General features: G+C 37.5%; 1 protein-coding gene across 1 annotated transcript in view; it reads right to left on the bottom strand.

The window, feature by feature from the left end:
• The window catches only part of NEGR1 (neuronal growth regulator 1), an 803476-nt gene that overhangs the window by 159805 nt on the left and 620084 nt on the right, over nt 1-23587 (bottom strand). The window contains exon 6 of the mRNA XM_008690719.1: nt 8983-9134. Within this exon, the coding sequence (XP_008688941.1) occupies nt 8983-9134 (152 nt within the window). The remainder of the gene's footprint in view (nt 1-8982; nt 9135-23587) is intronic.

The following is a 23587-nucleotide window of genomic DNA, read 5'->3' as shown; positions in this document are numbered from 1 at the left end:
TTTATAGATGAGGAAACTGAGGCCAGAGAGTTAAGTGCTTTACTTAAGGACTTCTCCAAGCAAAGGCAAGAACCTAAATTGCTTGTCTCTTAGGCTAGGACCCCTAATCAAATTTTATGGTTAATTTTGAAACTCCTTTTGATTTTTCAATATCTTTTTGGTAGCTAATTCCCACAAACCTGCTACATTTCAAGGCTGATCAATGACAGCAGCAAATACCAAAGCTGCATTCTCCCTTTGGCATTTACTGACCCTTTGTCAACCATGGGGATGTATGTGTAGCCTTAGTAGCTCGAGGATGCAGCTGTCAAATTGCCTCTTAACCTGAGAGAAACACATCAGTAGAGTAATTAATCTTGTACAACCCTCTCTATCAACCTGACCACTTTTTTTCATCATTACAAGTGAATGCTTATGTGCATGGCTGATTTAATTAATAATTCTAATAAAAAAGACAGTATCATAGTGATATACAGAAGTACATGAATAAATGAATTAAAGAAGCAGTGTGGTTCTCGAATATCCAGTGAGATAAAGTTACACGGTTACTGGGGTTACAGAGACTGAGCTTCACTGGTTACCCTTCAATGCTTCGACCATCCATATCGGAGAGGAAAGAAAAGGAAACTGACATTTACTGAGGCACCGTATTAACTGTTTCACACATCCCGTATCGTTTGATCTTCACCATGACTGGATAAAAAGAAGTTATCTCCCCTATTTTATAGATGAGACAACTGAAGTTTAAAGATTGGGATTGTGAGAACTGTTCAACATCCCAAACGGGGGACGACAGCTTCGACTCAGGTCTGTTTGCTTCCAAAGCTTTTGGTAGTTGGCGTGTGTAGTGGAAAGAGCACTGGAACAAGGGTAGGAAAACCTAAGCCAGTTCTAGTTTTAGATCTGCTGTGGCGATATACAAATTTGAGTTCCCTCATCTATAACATGAAAGAACTGGTCTAGACGGAAAGTTTTCAAACCTAATCTTGGGAAACCCTGTGGCTTTTTGACGGGCCTCAGGGTCACTGTGCAGTGTGATATGGAGGAAAAAGACAGGACTTTCCACATTTGCCTCCAAGTCAACCAAATGAACTCCAGTTTTATCTTTGTTATATATTAAGGGCTTGTATCAGGTTTTATCTGGGGAAAGAAAGGAATCCACTGCTTTAAAAACTTGGGGAAAAACCAACTAGGTAACATCTGAGACTACTCTAGCTTTCACGTTCTGTCATTTGACATGGCTAACTAAAGCACCGTTAGCATTCGTATTTGGCTCTTGTGAATGGTGGTTTGGTGAACTGGGGCACTGACTACTTCAACCTGTTGGAGTCGTCTCTCATGTATGGCACTGAATGACTATTTTGTGTCTAGCTTCTTGAGAACACTCAAAGCTTCTAGGAATGAGGCCAGGGAGGAAAAACTCTTCTTGCTTCACTCATACTGCACTTCAGCAAATTTGTGTACATCCATTATGTGCATGACGATTATGCATGTGTGTCTTTCCGTTTAGCAGAGTGCCGTTCAGTAGGTTGATGTAGCAATATCAAAGTCTACCTACAACTGAAAACCTAATTTTTGTCAAATATTTATTACTGGAACATCCAGGAAAGGCTTTCCATTAACGTCTTCAAGCTGTGAGGATAAAGCTAGTTGGCTCACGTAGCACACTGTCTTCAATAATCACCAAGTCTAAATTTATTACTGCCTCTTTCAACCAAAATGAAATTCCTATCTCTTTTAAGCTCCAGGAGGGGAGATCAATTTCAATCTAAAATATGAATCATTCAAATTTGTGGTATCACCTTTCACATGGAATCAGGGTTCATTATAATACACAAAAGTAACAGAGAGTCCATACGGTTGCTTACTGGCATGTGGGGACATTTGAAGCAAGCAGAGAGCCGAAATATTACTTGCAAGGGCACAGCTGGCTCCATATTCAACAAATCAGTCAAAAAATAACGTTTGCCTGCCTCAGTCGGATCTAAACAAGGAAAAACTGTTATGCCAGCCACATTCTTACTTTCTCCAATAGCCTCTTCCATTTTCCTCTTGGATACCAGCTACTGACTTTTTCTTTAATCTCAAAAAGAAGGTGTCCATCAAATTAAACAGACTGGTAAGAAATATCCTCTAACATGAAAGGAGATTTTCCAGAAACTTAAATAGCACTGATTGTATAAAACATTTGAAATTGGAACTTCATTATTGTCTCCGCAGGGTTGCTAAGGCAGGGAAAAGACAAAGTTTTGGTGAGTTCTTTGAATATTTTATGTGTAATATTTCTGAGGCAAATGCTTTGTTATTGGAATAAATGTGTATGCGTGTGTATATGTGCGTGCACACACACAGACACACACACACAAGAAAAGGAGGGAAGTCCTTATTGCATCAGTTGGACCTATATTCCAGCAATAGATTTGACACCCCACTTTTGGAAACACATGAAAGAGGAACTTGGCACCCACACACTGCAGCAGTATTACTGCTATCTATGTAGGCCTGTACTCAAAGACTCTATTAATATTAAAGCTTGGCTTGTCCCAAATATTTTCATATATTAGGACTCAGGACAAAAGTGTATTAAACCAAAGCTGTGTGAATTTTAAGCACTTTATGTGGCTAAGATATTTTCCTTCTCTTTTCTTATTTCCCTTTAGATTGTGATTCTCTGTGTCTTATAATGAATATCTTTTTTTTAAAGAAGGGGGAAACAAAGCATATACAACATATTTTACCTATAGAAATGATTTCTATTGGTTACTAAATTACAATCAACTAATGGTGTAAATTTGATGAATTGGACCCATAGATGGCAGGATGGGATCATTCAGTTCACATTCTTTAAGGGGAAGACTTAAAGGAATCATCTCTTTCAGTTGCTCATGTTCAGGAAACAAAAAACACAACTGAAAAATATAAAATCCCAAATAATTCTGAATCCCAAATTTTTTACTCAATAAGGAATTTTTGCTATGAATAGTTGGCATGCTGTCATCTTTATTAATTTTGTTAAAGCACTTGTTCCCTGAGGCTGATCTATATTGATCTACAGATATTCTCTCTCTCTCTCTCTCTCTCTCTCTCTCTCACTCACACACACACACACACACACACACACACACACACACAAAGAGACGTTTTCAATGCAGGCATGTTCAACGCAGGTTATATTTCAGAAATTTCTGGACAGATCTGCATAAATTTTGTTTTCCCCTAACTTGAGAAGTTATATATTCTTTACCTAAAGTAATTCTACTGATGAAGTTACTAACATCTCTGCTTAGAATTAGAGTCCTCTTACCATTACAGTCGAAAGCCTTCAGGCCATGGAAGGCAAAGGGGTTTAAGGTGACTTCATTTTAAATCAGTCCTTTCTTATTTCTCTGGGACTGAAGAATGATGTGAGAAAAGAGGCTAACAAACTGAGAATGAGGGAGGCTTGCAGAAGAGCAAGAAGCATGGGAAGGATGATTCACCAAAGAGCTACTGAATCTTTGCTGGTTGGGAAGTGGTTGACATACACATGGCCGTTGGACCTGTTAATCATAAAGCAAGCCCTGAAAATTCAGACCAGCTGCTATAGCGTCAAGGCAGATCATCAGCCTGTGTTCTTCCTTTCAGTGGTTGGTTTTCAGACTTTTCCTATCTGCTGTAGCATTGGACACTGACAACTATCCTCTTCTTGAAGGAGTCTCCTCCTGCAGCTTCTGTGACACTGATCCGCCTCTGACATCTCTGTCCACACTGAATCCACAAGCTCCTACAGGATGTTTCAACTCTTCTGCTCATTCCTCAATGCTGATTTTACTTGGATTTTGGTCCTTGCTCATCTTTTTGCTATACATGACTGACATGACCACCTCCATTCTGATAACTTCCAAATCATATCTTCATTCTGGACTTTACATGCAGCTACCTACTGGACATTGCCTCCGGCTGAGGCACTTTTCTTCTTTCAATCTCTACCTTCTCCCCAAATCTGAAAATGTTAATCCTCTTCTCATGTTCTATCCTGGTTAATCTTACCCAACTAAATGTTGGGAGTTACTTAGATTCCTACAGTTCCTTTTGTATTCTCTCCACATTTGGCCATTAACTCCTCTCTCCTAATTTCTCTCCACTCTTTCACCCCTGCCCCTCTTTTTGTGCAATTATCCTCTTGTAAGTCTAATACCTGGGTTTAGCCCTCATGTTACCTAAGAATGTCTTTCAGAAAGAAAATCTGTTCATATTCTTCCTTTATTAAAAATCCTTCAGTGGCTCTCCAAAACCAGAAGGATGAAGTCCAAGCTCATTTGCAGCCCTTCCTGTCCTTATTCTACCAACTTGTCCAGCCATCTCTCAATACTCTCTTCTCCCACCTTTTACTCTAACCATATAAAGATACTATCATGTCTTCAAATGTATCAGATTGTTTCATACTGCCATGTCTTTATAGTAGCTGCTTCATATAGAGTATTCCCACTCCCAGCCCCCTGAGCATTTCACTCTCAGGCTCAATCCTATCACGTCCTTTGTTCAAGGGTTATCTCTACAGCTCACCTCAGTCACTGAGACTGAGTTGATCATTCTCTCATTTGTGCCACTGTACACTGTGCTCATGATTGTTCTTGAATGAACTCTGCAAACTTCTGCCTTTCCAAATGACACAATGGTGGCTAAAATGTTATTTTTAGTTGTATCTTAGTTATAATTCTCATAGTGATATTACCTACTCTGGGCGACGGTCCTTTCAAGGCCCTCAAAACCAGATTAAGAGCCTCTTCTCTGCCCTAGTACGCTACCGTTTCTGCACTGCATTACAGTTGTCTGTTTCTTATCCCTCTCCTCTCATTCATCTGAGAAATCTCTGAGGATCAGTTTCCAGATCTATTAATTCTTTTCTTTTCAACATTGAGCACAGTGCTTTGTACACTGTAGGCAGTCGATAAAGATAGATAGATAGATAGATAGATAGATATAGATATAGATATTGCTATTGAATAAATCATTTGAGCCTGAAAATAGAACAGTTGTTTTAGTTTTGCCTTACTCTTTGAATCTACTAGATGATTGAACTTCTATGCAGCAAACATCATATTTAATCTGGAATTAGTGCCACAAAGTCTGGTTCATGCACTGACCAAGCACAAGGTTAAGTTACAAGCTAGATTTGGGACATTATTGCAGATTTGCATGCCTTCTCCCTGGCTTGCCAGGGACAGTTTACTATCTAAACCCTTGGTAAAGTGTTGGGCACTGGGTTAACAAATAAGGTCAGCCATCTATATATTGCTTTGGAACTGAGTGCTCTTAAGGGATACACACACACACACACACACACAGAGTGGCTAACATTTATTGTTTACTTTGTTCCAGGCTGAGTAATAAATGCTCTACATGCATCATCCCATCTAATTTTTATCCTATAGGTGGGAGCTAGTATTGCCCTCATTTTATCAATGAATTAACGGAGGCTTTGGCATTTGCTTACTCAAAGTCACACATAACTAATATGTAGTAAAACTGGGATTCAAACCAATGCCTGCTTGACTCATTTTATGTGAAACACACACACACACACACACACACCAAAGAATGTTGCATTCTTTTTTTTTTTTTTTTGATGGTCTTAGTTATAGCAAAGCTCTAAATTATTCTTGCCTTCTTGCCTTCTGTCTTCTTGGTGATCTAGGAAATGCAGGTTGTTACAAACCAGGAGTAGACTGTATCAGTCCAAGATTTACCCTAAACAGTTATGGATGGGGAGCTGATTCCTGGTGGCTAAAGCACTGTTAGAAAGCCATTATCAATCAGTTTGAGGGTTTGCTATGTATAAATACTATACTAGGCAACTCACATTTCTGATAACCCTGTCTTTGAGTGTATGAACTATCAGGGATACAAACCATGAAAACTGGAAATTTTCTTATTCAGGCATGTTCCAAATACCACCATGTTCACAAGTGGCAGACTTTTTGGAGCCTATTTCTTTTCTTTTGGATAAGAAAATGGGCAAGCTAGTTTTACACACTCCCTTAAGTATAGGAAGGGCTGATATCCAGCAATAGATTTTTAACAGCTGGTCATAGGCCAATACTAGATCAGCTTAGGACTGGATTCTAGTCTTGGATCAATTTAGAGCTTGAAGACTCTCCCATGCACAGACCTTGTGAAGATCTGACAGAAGCTCTTCTCAAGTGATGCAGTGCACTTTTCAGCTAGTATCAGGTGGACTTCAAGAAAGCTGCCTTTCCCCATAACATAGTTTGTAGATTCACAATGCCTGTGTTGGATAACTGTACCATCCAGAGAGATTTAAAATGCCATAAAAATGTGTGTTTAAATGTCCCTGACTCTCACTTTTGTACGTTTTCAGTCAAACATTGAGTCCATTCATCTTTCACATACTTAAATTTCATATCTGGTGTATGTTGTTTACATCTAAACACTTGTTTTAAAAAGTTTTATATGTTGAAGAATAGCACCCTAAATTATTAAAGAAAAGTTGATAAAAAAACACAAGAAGGACACATATGTTACATGTAGAGGTTTAGCTTTGGAAGAGTATGTTGCAAAAGATGCAATTTATCTTTCACTCCATTGATGCTTTTATGTTCATAGCAAGAGACAGGGAAATGTTAAGAGTTAAAAACTTGGGCTCTAGAGCAAGACACTTAGGGATTCAGGGTTTTGCTCTGTCACTTATCAACCATTTGACTTTGGCCAAACTTTTAATCTCTCTTCATCTTAGCTTCCTCATTTGTAAGGAGGAAATTAAAGAATTTACCTCTTTAGATCACATGAGAATTGAATGAACAATTCATATAATGAGATTAGAATGGTATCTGGTCTACAGTAAGCTCACAATAAGTGTTACTTGTAATCCTCCTGCTATTGCCCTGCATATCTAGAGATCACAAATACACGTTTTATATCTAAAACCCAGTTCATTCATTCATTTATTCATTAGCCATTTAATCACTTATTCAATGTCTAACAAATTCATTTATTCCCCAAAGATTTATTGATTACCTATTAAGTAGCAAGCACCGTGCTTGGTGATATGGGAGATAACATCATGAATCAGGTATTGATCCTATATTCTTAACAAACATGATTTGGTGGAGAGAGATGAAAAGCATATAAAAATAATTATTGTACAAAGTAGAGATACTCAGTGCAGTAAGAGCTTCAGATGAGGCCATACAAGAGTTCTGAATATACAGACATTCCTTCTGACTTCTAGGGCTACGCTCATAATTACAGATAAGATTTGCATATTATGTCTTTGTTGACAAATTAATCAAATTGTGCTAGTATTTCACAGCACCTCTACATCCAGGAAGCCAGTGGCAAAGGGAGATGATTAGAGTCCATTCTAAAGACACCATGCTTAGAAGCCCTTTCAGTGGTGCATATTTCCAAATGATTGCGTTAAGGTTGCCAGAGCACTACAAACACTTAAGTAAGTGACATTTGTTTCTAATTTGTCACATTCATTAATGTTTCAGTTTCAAAAATGAGAATGTGATTTAGAAATTTAAATAGCAAAAAGTTAATGTGTTGTTCAGCCTTAAATTTTTCTTTACTTTGTCTTTTTAATTCATTTATTCTTTCAGGTTCTTGAATATTTAAATCATTTAAAATATTAATTGTATATCAAAGAAGTATCAATATTTACATTAAATTGGAATTCACACTGCTCTGTAATATTTTTAATGGTTTATATTATTCATAATTACACTAAATAAATCATCCTCATGGAAGAAATTTAAACAAGTTTATTATTCTATGGCTACTGCATGGCAAGCAGTGTTTTTCAGAGTGGGGGGTATTAAGAAATATTAAGTAATATTAAGCTGAAGGTAATAAGTGATGTGTTGTTTTTAAGGTGAGCAAATCCTTTTCAATTGATTATTTTCTACTAACAACTACTATATTTTATTTGACATCAGAGGTACTTAAATTGTGGTAATTCCAAGTTCATAAAGCATGAAACTTCTTATAGTATATTTTTTAGTAGTAGAAGTATTATATATCCCATCCTCACTTCTGCAAAATGGAAGTGATCGTGTCTGTGGTGAATTACACAATATCCTCATTTTTCAGAGACAGCATATTATCACAGGATGATAACATAAATATATGTATGTCAGCTTACTATAAAAATATTAACTATAAAAGATAAGGATAATTCAGATAACTTTGTGGAACTGAAAAGACAGTATATTCTGTCTAATCTTTTTTGAACATTTTGAGAAATACTCCACTTAAAAATTAGGACTTTTTTATGGTTATGAAAATGTGTTGTTTATTCAGCTCTTAAAAAGCTCTACAAGTAATTATAGAAGAAAACATCAGCTTAGGTTTCTCTCCCTTCAACTAATCCTCATGTTTGTTCTTCCTTTTTCACTTCCAGTCCTTAGGAACCAAGGTACATTAGAAATACAGTATTTATTTTAGCAAAACCTTAAGTTGTATTTCAAATACAGTTTTGAGTAAAAACATGATCTATATGGATAAAATACTCTGTCCAAGATCATTTACTTACTCTTTCATTTTATATATGGCATGTGAAATTCTCACTATTCCAAGATGAATGTCTAAAGAAAACCAACCAAGAGTAAATTCAACCGAAATTAACCTATGCTTAAGGATAATGTAACATATTTTAAAAACAAAGCAAAACGAAAACAAACAAAAGCCCACCAAACCATCTTCCGTCAGAAGACATTTTTCAGTGGGTCCTATTATTTACATAATTCTTCCCTTTTCTGCGCTCTAAGACATTTTTCTAAACACATGTAGACTTCAATAGGGATTCAAAAATTCTCAAACACCCATACCATTTAGGGGCCACGTTTCCTCTGTGTAGGCATGTGTCACATCAGGCTGAGTTCTAAAATCAACATACACCATTCTCAGGTTTTATCTCTGCTGATGGACAGGAGCCAAGGGGCCCTCCCCGGAGCATTTTGGCAACACTGTGTTACTTACGGTTGAGAGGCAGGCTCGCATTGGTTGTGCCTAGCTTGTTGGCAGCCACACAAGTATAGTTGCCGAAGTGCTCCTGTGTCACATTGGTAACAGTGAGAATGGATCTTGTGCTAAAGTTTTGAATAATGATTCCTTGTTGGCCATTGAAGAGCCTAGAAGACAAAATAAACTCTAGGTAAATAGGCATCGTGAATACCATTTTTAGTTTTAGCTTCATTGTGGTTGTCATGGCAACCCATAGTCAGTTTTGTCCACATTCGTGTTAGCATAGAATGTAATAATGGTGCAATTATATTTTCCTTACATTAGTAGATATCGGGGAGGAGGAGCCGTTTGACAGCCGTAGATTGTTACTATGGGATGATTTGCGCTCTACAGCACACTGAATTTATATTTCCTCATGTCCTATTCATACATTGATTCGTATTTTAGAAAACTAAACACACCACAGCAATGGCATCTCATCTGTTAGTCGAGAAAGAGTAAAACAAATTAAATATGATTTTATTAAAAACACAAACTGATGGTTTCTAAAACCATCAGGACATTAAGATGGTTCTGAGTCTAGGGTCATACCACTTTGCTGCAGCTGTGCATGACCCAGACAGGCGACTTGCTGTTAAACCTAGAAAAAAAGCAGCAGTCTAGCATTGAGAAGAGTATTTCAAATTGAGTCTCATCTTGGCCACATACTAGGAATGTGGCTGGGAAAGTCCTCTAACATTTCTGGGCCTCGATATGTTTCAAATTTTCCCCGATTCCACACTGACTACCCAAAAATCTCTCTCCAGGCTTACCAGCAGAGGTCTCACTCTCCAGTAGGCAGAGCGACTTCTGTTCTCAGGGCTTGCCATGCCCACTCCTGCTTCATTCTTTTCCTGATCTGCGTCCAATGGTCACCAGCCCCTTGTATATCTGCCAGCTGGATCCTTCCCTCCTCACTCAGGTCTGATCTGTGTCTTATCTTTCCTACTCTAATGCACCTTAAATGACTCTTCCCTCTCTCTCTCTCTGCATGTTTCTCTCAAAATTGCTGTGGGATTTCTAAAAGTCACATTCTTGCATTGTTCTCTGTAGCAGTTTCTGGGCACACAGGTCTTTTCAACCCAAATAAATTGAATTGCTTTAAATTCCTCAAAAGGCAGGGCCATATGGACATACTTAATTTTATATTTGAGTCCTGTATACACTTAATAGTACAAAAAAATAGTTCAGGGCGCCTGGGTGGCTCAGTCAGTTATGTGTCTGCCTTTGGCTCAAGTTGTGATCTCGGAGTCCTGGGATTGAGCCCCGCGTCATGTCGGGCTTTCTGTTCAGTGGGGAGTCTGCTTCTCCCTCTCCCTCTGCCTCTCCTTTACTGTGCTCTCTCTCTTGCTCTCTCTCCCAAATAAATAAAATCTTTAAAAAAAAAAAAAAAAAGCAAATAGTTCATAGATCAACAGAGTTGGGGTGACATCCCCAAAACACAGGGATTGGTAAACCCCCTCAAGAAATTCTCTTTCTAAATAAGAATTCTGAAATAATGAGGATGCCAACCAGATGATAACGTCTCCCTAACTAACCCCAAAGTTTACGATGAAAAGATGTGCTGATCACAATATGGGCTACGTAAGCTCATAGCCCAAATGGCATGGTATTTTTTCCTCCTTAATATGTTCAAGTTTTAGTACTAAATATTTCTTTAATCATGAAGATGCTAATACATGGCATTCCCCTGAGAGTTTAGGTTGAACTCCTTTGCATTACGTTATGTGACTTGCATCTGAATTAAGATAAAATATCCTGCAGTTACATGCAGATTAAAATAAGCAGCCATGCTTGATTACTCTGGGAATTGCTTATATTTCATGTAATAGCTGAATTTGACTTATCCAAAACTCAAACTTTAATCAGATTAATAAAACTTTGAGTTAAATAAACATTGAAAAACTTTAACTTGAGCAATAAACCTAATGATCTGCAACTCTGACACAAGAAAATAGGGCATAAAATATCAAGGATATGGCAGTTTTTACTCTCCTGTCTCGTATTGCAAATCTATCAACATTTATGCCGAAATACCATCGTGATTATTGCATATTTTCCTACATCACATTAGTAACTTTATTTTGAACCAACTAGTATACACTATGTATAAAAATTCACAGCTTCGTTGTCCAGAGAGCTTTGGCATTATGGCTCAAATCTATCTGCCCATGTCTACACTATGGACACATTCTCCGGAGGACTCAGCAACTCCCTGGACTATGAAATCCCCATTGTGCCCCACCTACCAAAACTGAGATTCATTTTGTTGCTAAAGAACTAAGAAGAAATTAGTCAGGGTCTTCATTTGGCTAGACTCTGGGGAGAAAAATCTCAAGAGAGTAGAGTCAGCAACATGCCAGCATTGTTTACTTATGTTCTTTCAGGCTGTCCTTCTGAGTTGCCTTCTAATTCTCTGCCCTTCAATGTGTCTGAAGGCAAAGCCCCAGATGTTGCTAAATCATGCAGCATATCCACACTCGTGTGTGTAGACCTATTCTTGGCCTCTGGCCAGCGCTGCTGTGTGCATCCTTACACACAGAGGGGCACGTCAATGGCACAGCAGCGACAGCAACTCCTGCTGCTCCCTCAGCCTGGCAAGTGGTGATGGCCAATAAAAAAGAAAAGTTATCTTCCCTGGGGGGATGTACTTCCCTCTAGAGGAAGCTAGCTTTCTGAGATTACTGGAGAAGTCCCAAACTTACTTTATTCTAGAGTGGGGAGTTTTAGAAATGCTGACTCCTCAAATACCCTGTAAGAACCTATCTTTACCCAGTAGATGGCTGAGACAGACTTTCCAAAGCTGACCTTGAGGGAGAATGACTTCTGAGATGGTATGTATCTCTGGAGGTGTACTTCTGTGATTTTCCTGCAGGAATCCTGAGGGTCCATGGGGTGAGGGGCTTTCTCAGTTATTCAAAATAATTCTGAAAATTGTCACTGCTACAAAGATGAGTCCTATGCTTAAGTGCTTAGTGACTTGGCTGGGCAACCAACACATGTTTTTGAAGACCTTTGGAGGCCCTTCAGAAGGTCAAAGCTGAAGAGAAGAATCAATCAAATAGGTGTTTATAACTGAGTTTATGTTGGTCACAATGAGGACCCTGTTAAGATGAATACTTCTACCCTTAGTTACTGGATATAGAAATTTGAACCAAACTTATAAGTCCCACACTTATCATGTCCCTCCCTAATGTAATTTCAATCTTTGGCTAAAAACAAATAAAAAGAAGAGCTCTTTAATTGATGATTTTTTTTCTTTATGAAACAGTTTTATTAGAAAATGGTTGGATATAGTTATATTTTCTGTAAACAGAATCATTTTTTATCAATAAAAACATATATTTGACAAATTAAATTGTTATTCTGTGTTAAAGAAAATTCTTGATAGCTTTCAAACATGCACATATCAGCTTATTAATAGAATGACCCTGGCCCCACTGAATTTTTCACATCCATCCCAGACTTGTTTGAAACCAGACTTCCTTAAATCAGTGATGTGAAATCTTGAAGTGACAACTCAAGCAATAGTTCACAATACACCTTGCAATAAAACCAGAGAACTAAATCCAGAATATTGCCTTATTTGGAGTTCTCTCCTTTCCCCTAAATACTTAAGTCTTTCAAGTCCTAAAAGAATCATTCTTGTATTGACTTAGATTACAGAATAAGAGATATTTTCTTAGAGTCCCTCCCCACAAAACAAGACAAAACAATTTTGTTGAACTAATAGTTAAATACAGTATTCCTTCCCTTGGAAGTAGATCAGCAGCATTTGGTGCTTGCTTAGGAATTCCTGAACATTTTTATTTTTTGCATTTTTACCTTCCAGTGGACCCCACGGCTATGAGAACCTTCTATTACTATGGACCTTGAGGTCCTCTACCCTCTACCCCAAACTACCTCTAAGGTAGTTTGTTCTATCCCACTTGGATCAGAATGTTTGTGTCCTCCCCAAATTCATCTGTTGAAAACCTAAGCCCCAAAGGTGATGGTATTAGTGGGTGGGGCCTTTGGAAGGTGTTTAAAAATCATGAAGGTGAAACCGTGATGAATGGAATTAGTGCTCCAGAGAGCTCCCATAGCCTCTTCTGTCACGTGAAGATGCAATACGGTGTGCGTGACCCAGAAGAGGACCCTCCCCAGACTATGCTTGCTCCCTGATCTTGGACTGTTAGCCTCCAGAATTGTGAGAGAACTTTCTGTTGTTTATAAGCCAACTAATCCGTGGTAATTTGTTATAGCAGGCCTAGATGGACAAAGACACATACTGAGGACCATTGCCCTCACTCTTCTTCCTTCTGCCTTTCCTTAATGCCTCATAAATCTGTGAATGGCAGGCTATCTGCCCCACCAGCAGATGATGTAGGCAACTCATAAATAGCACAGCCTGACCAACTGACTAGTTCTGAATTAGAATAGACCCTTACATTTTCAAGTGTCAGGCAGAAAGAAGTACCACATAGAAAGCATGCTAATAACTAAGGATATTTTTATAGCGGACTCATGAAATGTTCACGAAATTTACAATCACAGCCTCTCTCAGGCAGTAACTAGGATGGACAGAAGAGTCCACTGCAACACCCAACAGTGAAACTGACCACAAAGCCACTGGCACTGATTGTTAAGATTGCAAAAATAAATGGCACAGCTATACCAGACCTCATTCATTTTATATATGAATCGTGCCTCATGGCACATTTTGTTTACTATCTGTTTGTTACTATCTGTTTACTATCTGCCTTTCCAGATCAGGAGCAACAATAAATACTCTGGAGAAACAAGCTTTCACGTGCAAATAGTCACTGAAATACTTCATTGCTAATATAGGATACATACATAAGTGTATCAGGCAACAATATTTAAAATATTAAAGTCATCTGATATAGGAGTGGGAGAGGTGTTCTCAAATGATAACCTTTTATCAGACTAGACTTACAAGGAAATGTGATAATATTATATCATGTTATATAACTGGATAAGATTATTATGGTCTTATCAATTGATCTTAGGGTGGTAGTATAGCAGAGACAGAAGACAGTAGGGGACAAAAGGGAGTTCTTGAATCATAAGAATTATAAGTACAAAGAAAAGGAATGTTACTTCCAACAATGGATCACAGGCTTTTGAGTTCCAAGGGGTGGTATGAGGTAAGGATAAAACTCAAAAAAAAAGAGCTTCAGAAAGAGTCATTGTTGATAGTAAAAATGTCACAGGTACTATGATCTTAATGGAAATAAGTTTTATTTGGTCATCAAATGATGATTAAATACTTCCTATGGTGAAGGCACTGACTTAAGAACCAAAAGGGGGGAAAAAGACAAAGAGGACACTATCTAAGGACCTTGGCTACACTTAAATATGTGAAGATGACACTGAGATGGCATACAGGTCATTGCACAACATATCTCAATGGCAGAATTCTAGCTTACATATAATTTGGCTCTGAATCATGGCTGTATTTCTCATCTTTTTAATGTAAGCCGGAATGCTTTATGTATGTGGAAAATGTTAGTTGTTCTCATCTTTATGACTGAAGTAACCTAACATTAAAGAATTTCAACATCGTACAAAAAATGTTTGGTGTGAGGTGTGTGGGAAACTGACATTCAGAAAACATTTAAGCATTTTCAAATGTATGTCAACTAATCTTCATAGCAACCCTAGGAGGTAAGCTTTACTAGTCCCATTTTACAGACGAAAAGAAAAAAGTTTAGAAAGACTAAGTTAACTTGTCCTCTATCATCGGGTAAGTGGTAGAACCAACATTCAAATCCAGATCTTCTGACTCTTGGTATTGTCCCAGAGTAGCAACTGGTATTCAAATCATTAAATGGAAACCAGTATTTGAGTTTGGAAAGACAAGGCAGAAATCATGAGTGGTATAAGAAAATTAAGTCAAGCCAGGGAATAGAAACAGTGGAGCTAAACAACCAAGTAATAATATGGTATCTGCACCAGAAAAGACAGATCCAATCCATGGGGTGAATATAGTGGGACAGAAAAATTTTAAAAATGTAGGGTTCAGTTCAGCTAGCTATTTGCAGATTCCCTGGACCAGAGGCCTCTTAACTACCTATATGGGGGCTTAGCCATGCCCATTAGTCTCTTATGGCAGCTGTCTTTTGCTCCCAACGGAGTCCCCCTTTCAGGCTACTCACTGTCCCAAGATGAGAGGCACGAAATGGTCTCTTGCCCTCTTTCCTCCTCAAACTGCCTGCCGGACAACACACGCCTTCAGCATTGATTAGTGTTTGTTTTTCTTCCCCTAGGTTCATTAAATATTCAGGTTGTCGTAAATCTCTCTCTATAGTGTATATGTGGAATATAGTCAAGGATGGCAGGAAAAAAAAAACAATCTAGACAAGTGGCAAGAATGCAATAATTTTAAGGAAGTTCAAAATTGTCTCTAAAGTTCAAGTCCTAGCGATGCTATGAATTTACTGTGTCCTTTCTGAGTTGGTCAAATCATCAGCACATCAAAAACTCCTCTCTATCACACCATTTCAGGTGCAAGTTTTCATATATTTGCATGACTTTTGACTACTGTCCATATTCCCCATCAGCGTGCAACTCCATTAGGGCAAGCTTCCTCGTTTTTCCTATTCATTGTATTCTACGCATGGAGCATAATGTTGGGTACTTAATAGGTGTATGCTAAGTAGTTACTGTAAGCTTGACTGAATGAATGATGCTTTTACATTTTTGTATTGCTTAGTTTTTTCATCTGGGAAATGGAAAAAATGAAGCCAATCTCAAAGTGTTGACATAAGACTGGTTTTTAAATGTATACAATGTAATATCTATACACACATACGCACACACATCTACATCAAATGCAGTAGGCCCCAGAAAGAGGATAGGTGCTATTATCATACAATAATAGGGTCTGTTTCTCAGACACAACGGATACATTTCCTCTCAGATGGCAGCAAAATATTAAATATTGAAAATACAGGAAATTATTTTTAAAGGAAAGACCTACGAGAGTGACTGAAAAGATCATAGCATCATGATTTCAAGATGTGCCAAACTCAGTCTCAATTACATGTGTATTATCAGTTTCATCTAGGTTTTTCACAGATGTGCAGGGTAGATAAAAAAAATAAAAGTAAAAAGGAGGAGGAATAAGAACTGCTAAATACCAGAGAGAAATGAAAATTGATGTGAACGTGCTGCTATAGCAACCTATTGGTTTACTGTGTCGCTTGGTACTTAAGGCTTGAATACAATATGATATCATCCATTCCTAGGAACGGACTGAAGAATATCATGCATCAATGTCTCAGCCCCAAGGGGTATCTATCTTTAGTTGCACATTTGAATAAATTAATGTATTATAATATATTAGGACATTTTAATGATTTTAGACTTTATTAGGCTATTTAAAATGTATGTCTTGTTTACTTTATCAACTTTAATGAAATTAATAATTTTAGATTAGAGATCTTTGGGCTGCCTTACTTGTGACAATTTGATTCACACAGGGAGGATATTGCCTTTGACTTTACATCAAGTAAACAAAGGCTATAGTGCAGGTGTCAATCCTCCTCTGACTGCAGTGAGCCTTGTATCCCCGACAACCTGGCCTATGACTAGATTTTTCCCCTCTGCTTGAACTGCTTTTCTAATATCAATGTGCCCATGATTAATGTCAAATTTCATCCCACAATATACCAACACAACCATTGTGCAGAGATCACATTCACAAAAAAGAAATCCTGGGAAGTCAGAACTGAGCAGCAGAAACCGGCTTCTTTTCTGCAATCACGTATTGGGTTTCCTGTGTCCTGCAATCTAAGGCGACAGATGAATTTTGTATTAATATTCTCTTCTCAATTTGAAAATGTATTAAAATGAGAATGGCTCTCCTTCATCATGATTGAAAAGCCACAACTCGTTCTTGCCACAGAGTGTATTTCAAACACCACGTTAGATGCTGGGAACACAACGGCAAACAGGGCAAAGCCCTCACTCTCAGGTAGATAGAGTATAGATTAGGAGGAGAGAGAGCAGTAAACAAGTTGAGTATCATTTAAAAAGTGCTTTGATAGAGGTAAGCACATGGGAGCACATCTGGAGAGACTCCTTTCCAAGCAGAATGGGGTCCAGGTAGTTTTCTGAGAGAAGGTGATATCTGAATTGAGGCGAAAGGACCAGTGGAAAGCAGCCAGCCAAAGGTAGCCAGGATGGGTGTGTGGGTGGAAGGGGTTTATAAGCAAAATGGCCAACATATGAAAAGGCCTTAAAGATAGAGACCATGTCACAGTTTGTGAACTAAAATATTTTAGGACAGTTACAACCTTATTGTGAGATGGTAGAATGGCAAGATAGCCAGAGAGGTAAACAGGGGCAGGAACATGAAGGCCACCCATGCCATATTGTGATGTTAGGACTTTCATCTGGGGACATTCAAGAATCCTTGAAGGGATTTAAGTAGAAAGTGATAAGATCAGATATTTATTTTGGAAATACTGCTATGAATTTTAAGAACACAACCGAGATCTAGCTGTCTATTGGTGGACCGTGTATGCAGTATCAATACCTCGATTTCAGTATGTTCTAAACCAAGCTCAGTGCAATCTCTCCCAAATCTCTTTTCCTATGTTCCCAGTTTCAGTTAATGACTTCACCATTCACCTTATTACTGAGTTGGAAAACTTATAATTATCCTCAAATGGTCCTTTCTTTGTATGTAATCAATCACTGAAATATACAAATACTAACTTTTTCCTCTCTTGCTTTTTTAAAAAATATTTATTTGAGAGAGAGAGAGAGATTGTATGAGTGGAAGGGGCAGGGGGAGAGGGAGAGAGACTCTGAAGTAGACTGAGCACTGAGCGCTCAGAGCCTGACACACAGCTGGATCTCACGACCCTGAGATCAGGACCTGAGCTGAAATCAAGAGTCGGATGCTTAACTGACTAAACCATCCAGGTGCCCCTCCTCTCTTGCTTTTTAATTGCATAACTAATACCCTAGTTTAAACCAGATTTTGTATCTTTCCCATCCCAACTGCTCAGAAACATTTTGTGAAGACAGGGAATACATACTTTCACTACTCTTGAAAAGTTCTTTGGTGGCTTTCAAAGCCTATGGAATCAAGTCTAAATGTATTATCATGGTATTTAAAATGCTCCAAGTCTTGCCCTAACATGCATTTCTAACCCTACCTCCTGTTATGCCTGATTTCACATCCTGTACCTCAAGGCATAAAAAAAACCCTCTCCACACAATGCTTACATTACATTGACCATGTTCTTTCCTTGCTTATGATTATTCTTGACTCCTTGCAATGTTTGGAAATACTATTCATTGGTATCAAGCAGAAAAGCTACCTTTTCCCTGAAGCTTTTGTTAATGCTCTGATTTGCGTTGAATGGACCCCTCCTATCCACTTTCAAGGACTTGACTTAGGGCTCCCTTAGGATCTTCTTACTTGGTCCTTATTTCATTTTGATTTTTATGACAAACTATAAGCTCTAAGTCAAGCAATGCAAACTAGACTAGCCCACTTTTAATTTTGTTTGACTGGCCCAAAGTTTTAAATATAATATTTTGTATATATGTCTTACATGGACTTGGGTCTTCCATTTCCCAGTAGTTGAAATGTTCTTGCTTATTTCATATATTTATCCTTTACCTCTTCCCTGGCCTGGGATGATTAAGTCATCACAGGGGTAACAAAACTGTATGGACAAGACTTAGGTTATAAAAAAGAAGAAGTGAAATATCATCAAAATAAAATTATAGATAGATAGTGAAATAACATTAGAAACAGAAGTTTCTTCAATGCAGGAACTTAATTTGTTTTCAATCTTTTCCAATTATGTCACAGTTAAATGCCCAATGCATACTTTTCGAATGAACACATAAAATCTCAGGTCAGCAAGGAAGATTATTTTTAACATGGGATGGTAATGGGTTATTTCCAGTGTCCTTCTAAATCAAAATATGTAACTGATTAATCTTATAAGAATGAGAAGATAAAAGAGAGAGAAAAAGGGGGTAGAGAAAGAGAGGGAGAGAGAGAATGAATTAACTTATTTCTAGTCTCTTCTGAATAATCAAAGTTGTATAAAATCTAGAAGAGGGATATCTTGACACAAGGCTCAGGAAATTGGGGGTTGGTTTTAGTTTTGTTTTTAAAAATCACTTTGTTGAGGTATAATATATACAACTCAATGAGTTTGGGGTAACTATACACCTGTGAAACCATCACTACCAAGTCCATAAATATATCCATCACCTACCAAGGTTACCTTGAAATTAGATTTTACTTCCCATTCTGTACTTCCCTTCAATAAGTCATTTTACCTTTATGAAATATAGTGGTTTTTTTCCCCCTCAGGTATAATCTAGTTAGAATTGTATGGGGTGCCTGGGTGGCTCTGTCAGTTAGGCATCCGACTCTTGATTCCATCTCAGGTCATGATCTCAGGGTGATGAGATCGAGCCCCACGTTGGGTTCTGCCCTGAGCAGGGGACTGCTTAAGATTCTCTCTCTCTTTCTCTCCCTCTGCCACTCCACCCCCTACTCATGCATGTGTTCTCTCTTTCTCTCTCTTGCCCTACAATAAAATTAAATGTAAAAAAATCTAGTTAGAATTGTGTGAGGAATGGGTAAGATAGTATACAGTGAGTTATATGTGTTATAAAATTACAAAGTCAGCAGGTGGGTAAAATTAGCATGTCATTAGAATTGCCCTTGAAAATTCCTTAAAAGTCCTTATTTTAATCTAATGTACTTTACAAGAGTCTCCAAAATGGAGGGCAAGTACTCCGAATGGGGTACAAAGTGATCTGTTGGAGTGTGAAAAGAAAATAATAGAATGCCCATTTATGTTTTAATTGTATCTCATCTTTCAAATTTTATCTCCTACAGGTCATTTAATGTTTGGAAAATATTAGTTCAAAAGTGGATATACACAGTTTACAAATAAGTATTCATATACTGATAGTTTTTCCTAAGTTTTAAATTTTATTCATAGGGATACATATTTCAAAAATGTTGTGGACCATTGCTTTACATCACTGATCTACCTACCAAGTATGTACCATTACAAGATGGTAGTGCCATCTTCACAAAATGATACAAAACCCATGTTTTTGCAATACCTATTTAAACATTAGTTCATTAAAATTTAATTTATGTTTTTGGTCTTAATCCTAAATAAATATACTCTTCTCAAGCCATAGATTAACTTAATTTCATGTCATCAAAGATATTACTTGCTTAATAGTACTTTGTGCCCTTCACTGGATATAAGGAGTCTATTTTTTTCCATTAACAAGAAAAAAAAAAGCTTAAATTTTTGGCTTTCTATATAATTGAACTCTGAACTCTGATTTTCCCAACACTAAAATGCATATGGAGTAAAATTAAGTCTGTGAGTACTGTCCCTACCAGGTATGCTAAAAGAGTCTGTAGTGTTAAAAAAAATAACCATTTTATACCAAAGGATCATATTTTAATAATAAGTATATAACTTCAGTCATTCTCATGGTGCTTATCTAAACAGTGTAATAAACTAAAGGTCAAATGGCTAATATTTCTAATGTAAAAAAAAATAGGTTTTTTTTTTTTATTGTCATCCTTGTCATCCATGAGAGAGATAGTGTAGAAGCTTATCTTTGAAGATAGTATCTGATGATTCTTAACTCTTGATAATCATGTTCCAATTTTGCCCCTTCCACATTGAATAGCATCATCCTGTGTAACCAATAAGATATTACAGAAATAACAGAGCATATACTAGGTCATACATAGTTTCTACCTTGCTCTCTCTGGGATTACTAGTTCTGGGAAAGTCAACCACCATGTCAAGAAGACAGTCAAGCAGCCCTATGAAGAGGCAATTAACTGAGACCTTCTGCCTATAGCAAGAACTAACTTGCCAGGAATCGGAATGAGCGACCCTGGAAGCAGATACTCCAGCCCTAGTCAAGCCCTTAGATGACCAGATGAGACTTGACTGCGACCTGATGAGAGACCCTGTGCCATACCTATTCAGCTAACCTGCTCAACCTGACCCACAGAAACTGTGATAGTAAATGCTTACTGGTTTCAGCGGCTAGGTTTTGGGTTCATTTGTTATTTAGCAGTAGGTAACTAAGAATGGTGGTGTATACAAGAGAAAGAAAGTGGACTGAGAAGTTAACAATAAAATGTGTCTTGATGGCATCTTTGAAGTTGAGAGCTGTTGGACAGGTTAAGTCTCTTGTGTCTCAGTTCTGTCATCAGTAAATTGAGGACAATAAATTGTGTCTCACAGAAGTCTGAACAATAGGGGAGATAAAAGAATTTAAAGAACCTGGAAAGTGATTTGTCCTCAGTAAGCATTTGCTTCTTTCTTTTCTTTTAAATTTTGCTTTATTTTGCAGGATTTTTTTAAAAAGGTTTTTTAGATTATTCTCAGTACACAGATATGGATTTTATAGGATGTGAAAGAACTATGGGCAGAGATGAGACGAAGGATGTTCAGCTACTGCCTCTTTTTTTATTTGTTTATGTTTATTTGTTCTTATTTATTTGAATGAAGATCCAGCTTTGAAGATCTTAATTTAAAAGAGATGAGTTTTTATAAACATTCTCTTAAATAGAAGTGAAGACAGTAAGTTATTTCTGAATATTTTTGTAAGCTTAAAGTATAAAATATCTCTAGGAAATAAAACTTCTCCAGATCTTGTAAAAACTCTGCTACACTTTGACAGGGTCTCTGACAGCTTCATGTTTCTGTTAGTGACCTTGAGGTCAAGAAAACAGCTTGGAAACGTGCTGTATCTGTTTCTTCTCTGTGTGTCTACCTTGATTCCATTATTTCTGTCTTTGACTAAGTAAATTCAGAAAGTGTGTTTGTATGTGCAGTCTTTTATTTTGCTAATTCATAAATGACCTGCAATGCCCTTACCCTTGCCATTTAACACTGACATTTCAAATTATTTTTGATAGTCTCTGAAGTGCCATGACCTACACTAGGTGCATGGACTCTGCATGAAGATTTGCAAGACTTCTTGAGTTCAAATCCTAGCTCTGCCACTAACTGTATGAACCTGTGAAAATTACTTAAAAACACTCTGTGCTTTGGTTTCCCCCAAGCAAAAGGTGACAATAATAATAGTATCTATCTCATAAGTTTGTGTGAAAATAAAATAAAATGGGTTAATGTCTGTCAAACAACAGGTGCTTTTTACATAGATAGGTTTTCATTTTAATGAGGTAAATATCTGAAGAGCCCAGAAGGTAGCATGGTAAATCCACTCAGTGAGTGTAACAACCACCATTCAGCAACCAGAACCCTTCTCTTTCCTACTCCTCGCACATACTTAAATTTGCTTCACTGTAATTTTGAGAGGACTTTATATACTCTTGTGGTATTTGATAGTTTAAGTATTTCCTCAAATATAACCTTAATGAATGACAGATGTGTACTTCACTCTGAAATGAAAGTATGTTTGCCTTTGACGAGTGCATTTGATTTTCACAGCTCCCAGATTTTCTCTAGGTGTGTCAGTGTGTTGGGAAAGGGCACTGATTGGGGAGAATCAATCCACCTTTTTTAGCAGTGGCTCTAAACTCCTTTGAAAATGTAATAAAAGCTATAGTCCATCTCTCCAGTAGGAAAAAAGTCACTGAAGCTATGACTATGGACACCAATGGGTCCTTTGCTATTTTTGCTATAGGCCAAGAAAATTGAGTAAGGATTATTGTAGCCTTTTCTGACAATGGTTGCTGAATTTAGGAAAAGAAAAGAGAGAGAAATAGAAAAAAAAATCAGGACATTATTTCACAAAATACTGGAAACCAAAAGCACTTTAACAAAGGAGCTCTCACTTGTACTACCAGGGATAATTCTGATAGCTTGTAAGAAGGTATGATGCAGATCAAAAGGGACTTTGAGAAAAATGTAAAATAGTTTGTCATTATTTCAACTGTGCTTTGTGGAAGAACCGGGGATTTGGGGGGCTCTTGCAAGGGAGGGTTCTGAGACCATGGAACTGAAGCTCCATTCACCCCACATCTACCAGAGAAGTCCTGCTTTCATAGGTACTACTTACTGGGCTTCCGCATAAGATTGTATTTGAAAAAAGGGTTTTGTAACTTACAGAGGATTGGAAACCACTAGGTGTTTGTCCATATAGATAATCAATCACAAGCTGAACTTCTGAATCTGGATTATCAGAATCTGAAAAAGGTTATTGGCTGATATACAATATTGTACCATAGGACAAGGGTGACCGCAGACTAGTTCATCTAATTCTAAGTGTATAAAAAATGGGGCTTCTACGAAACCCCTAAAGAGGTAGATTTAGAAGTAGTAAAATGAATTAAAAATTGAGTACTCCAAATTACAGAAGCGGTTGCATAAAAATAGCTGCAAATAATTGTTGATAAAAGCAGAGTCGGTTATTCAGATCAAATGAGATAGTTATGGGGATGGTCTTTATTGTTAAGGCTGATGATGAAGAGGGAGGAGGCCTTCTACAAATCTTCTTTGGTTACGGTTTAAGAAAAAAAGTACCTCCTTATGTCCCATCCACTGTCATCCACTATGGCAACATCCAAGCTCTTATGTCACTT

This window comes from Ursus maritimus, unplaced genomic scaffold (genome assembly GCF_017311325.1).
Source record: "Ursus maritimus isolate PB19 unplaced genomic scaffold, ASM1731132v1 scaffold_12, whole genome shotgun sequence".
Lineage (NCBI taxonomy): Eukaryota > Metazoa > Chordata > Mammalia > Carnivora > Ursidae > Ursus > Ursus maritimus.
The sequence above is the reverse complement of the archived record's forward strand: the minus strand, read 5'-3'. Positions and strand labels throughout refer to the sequence as shown.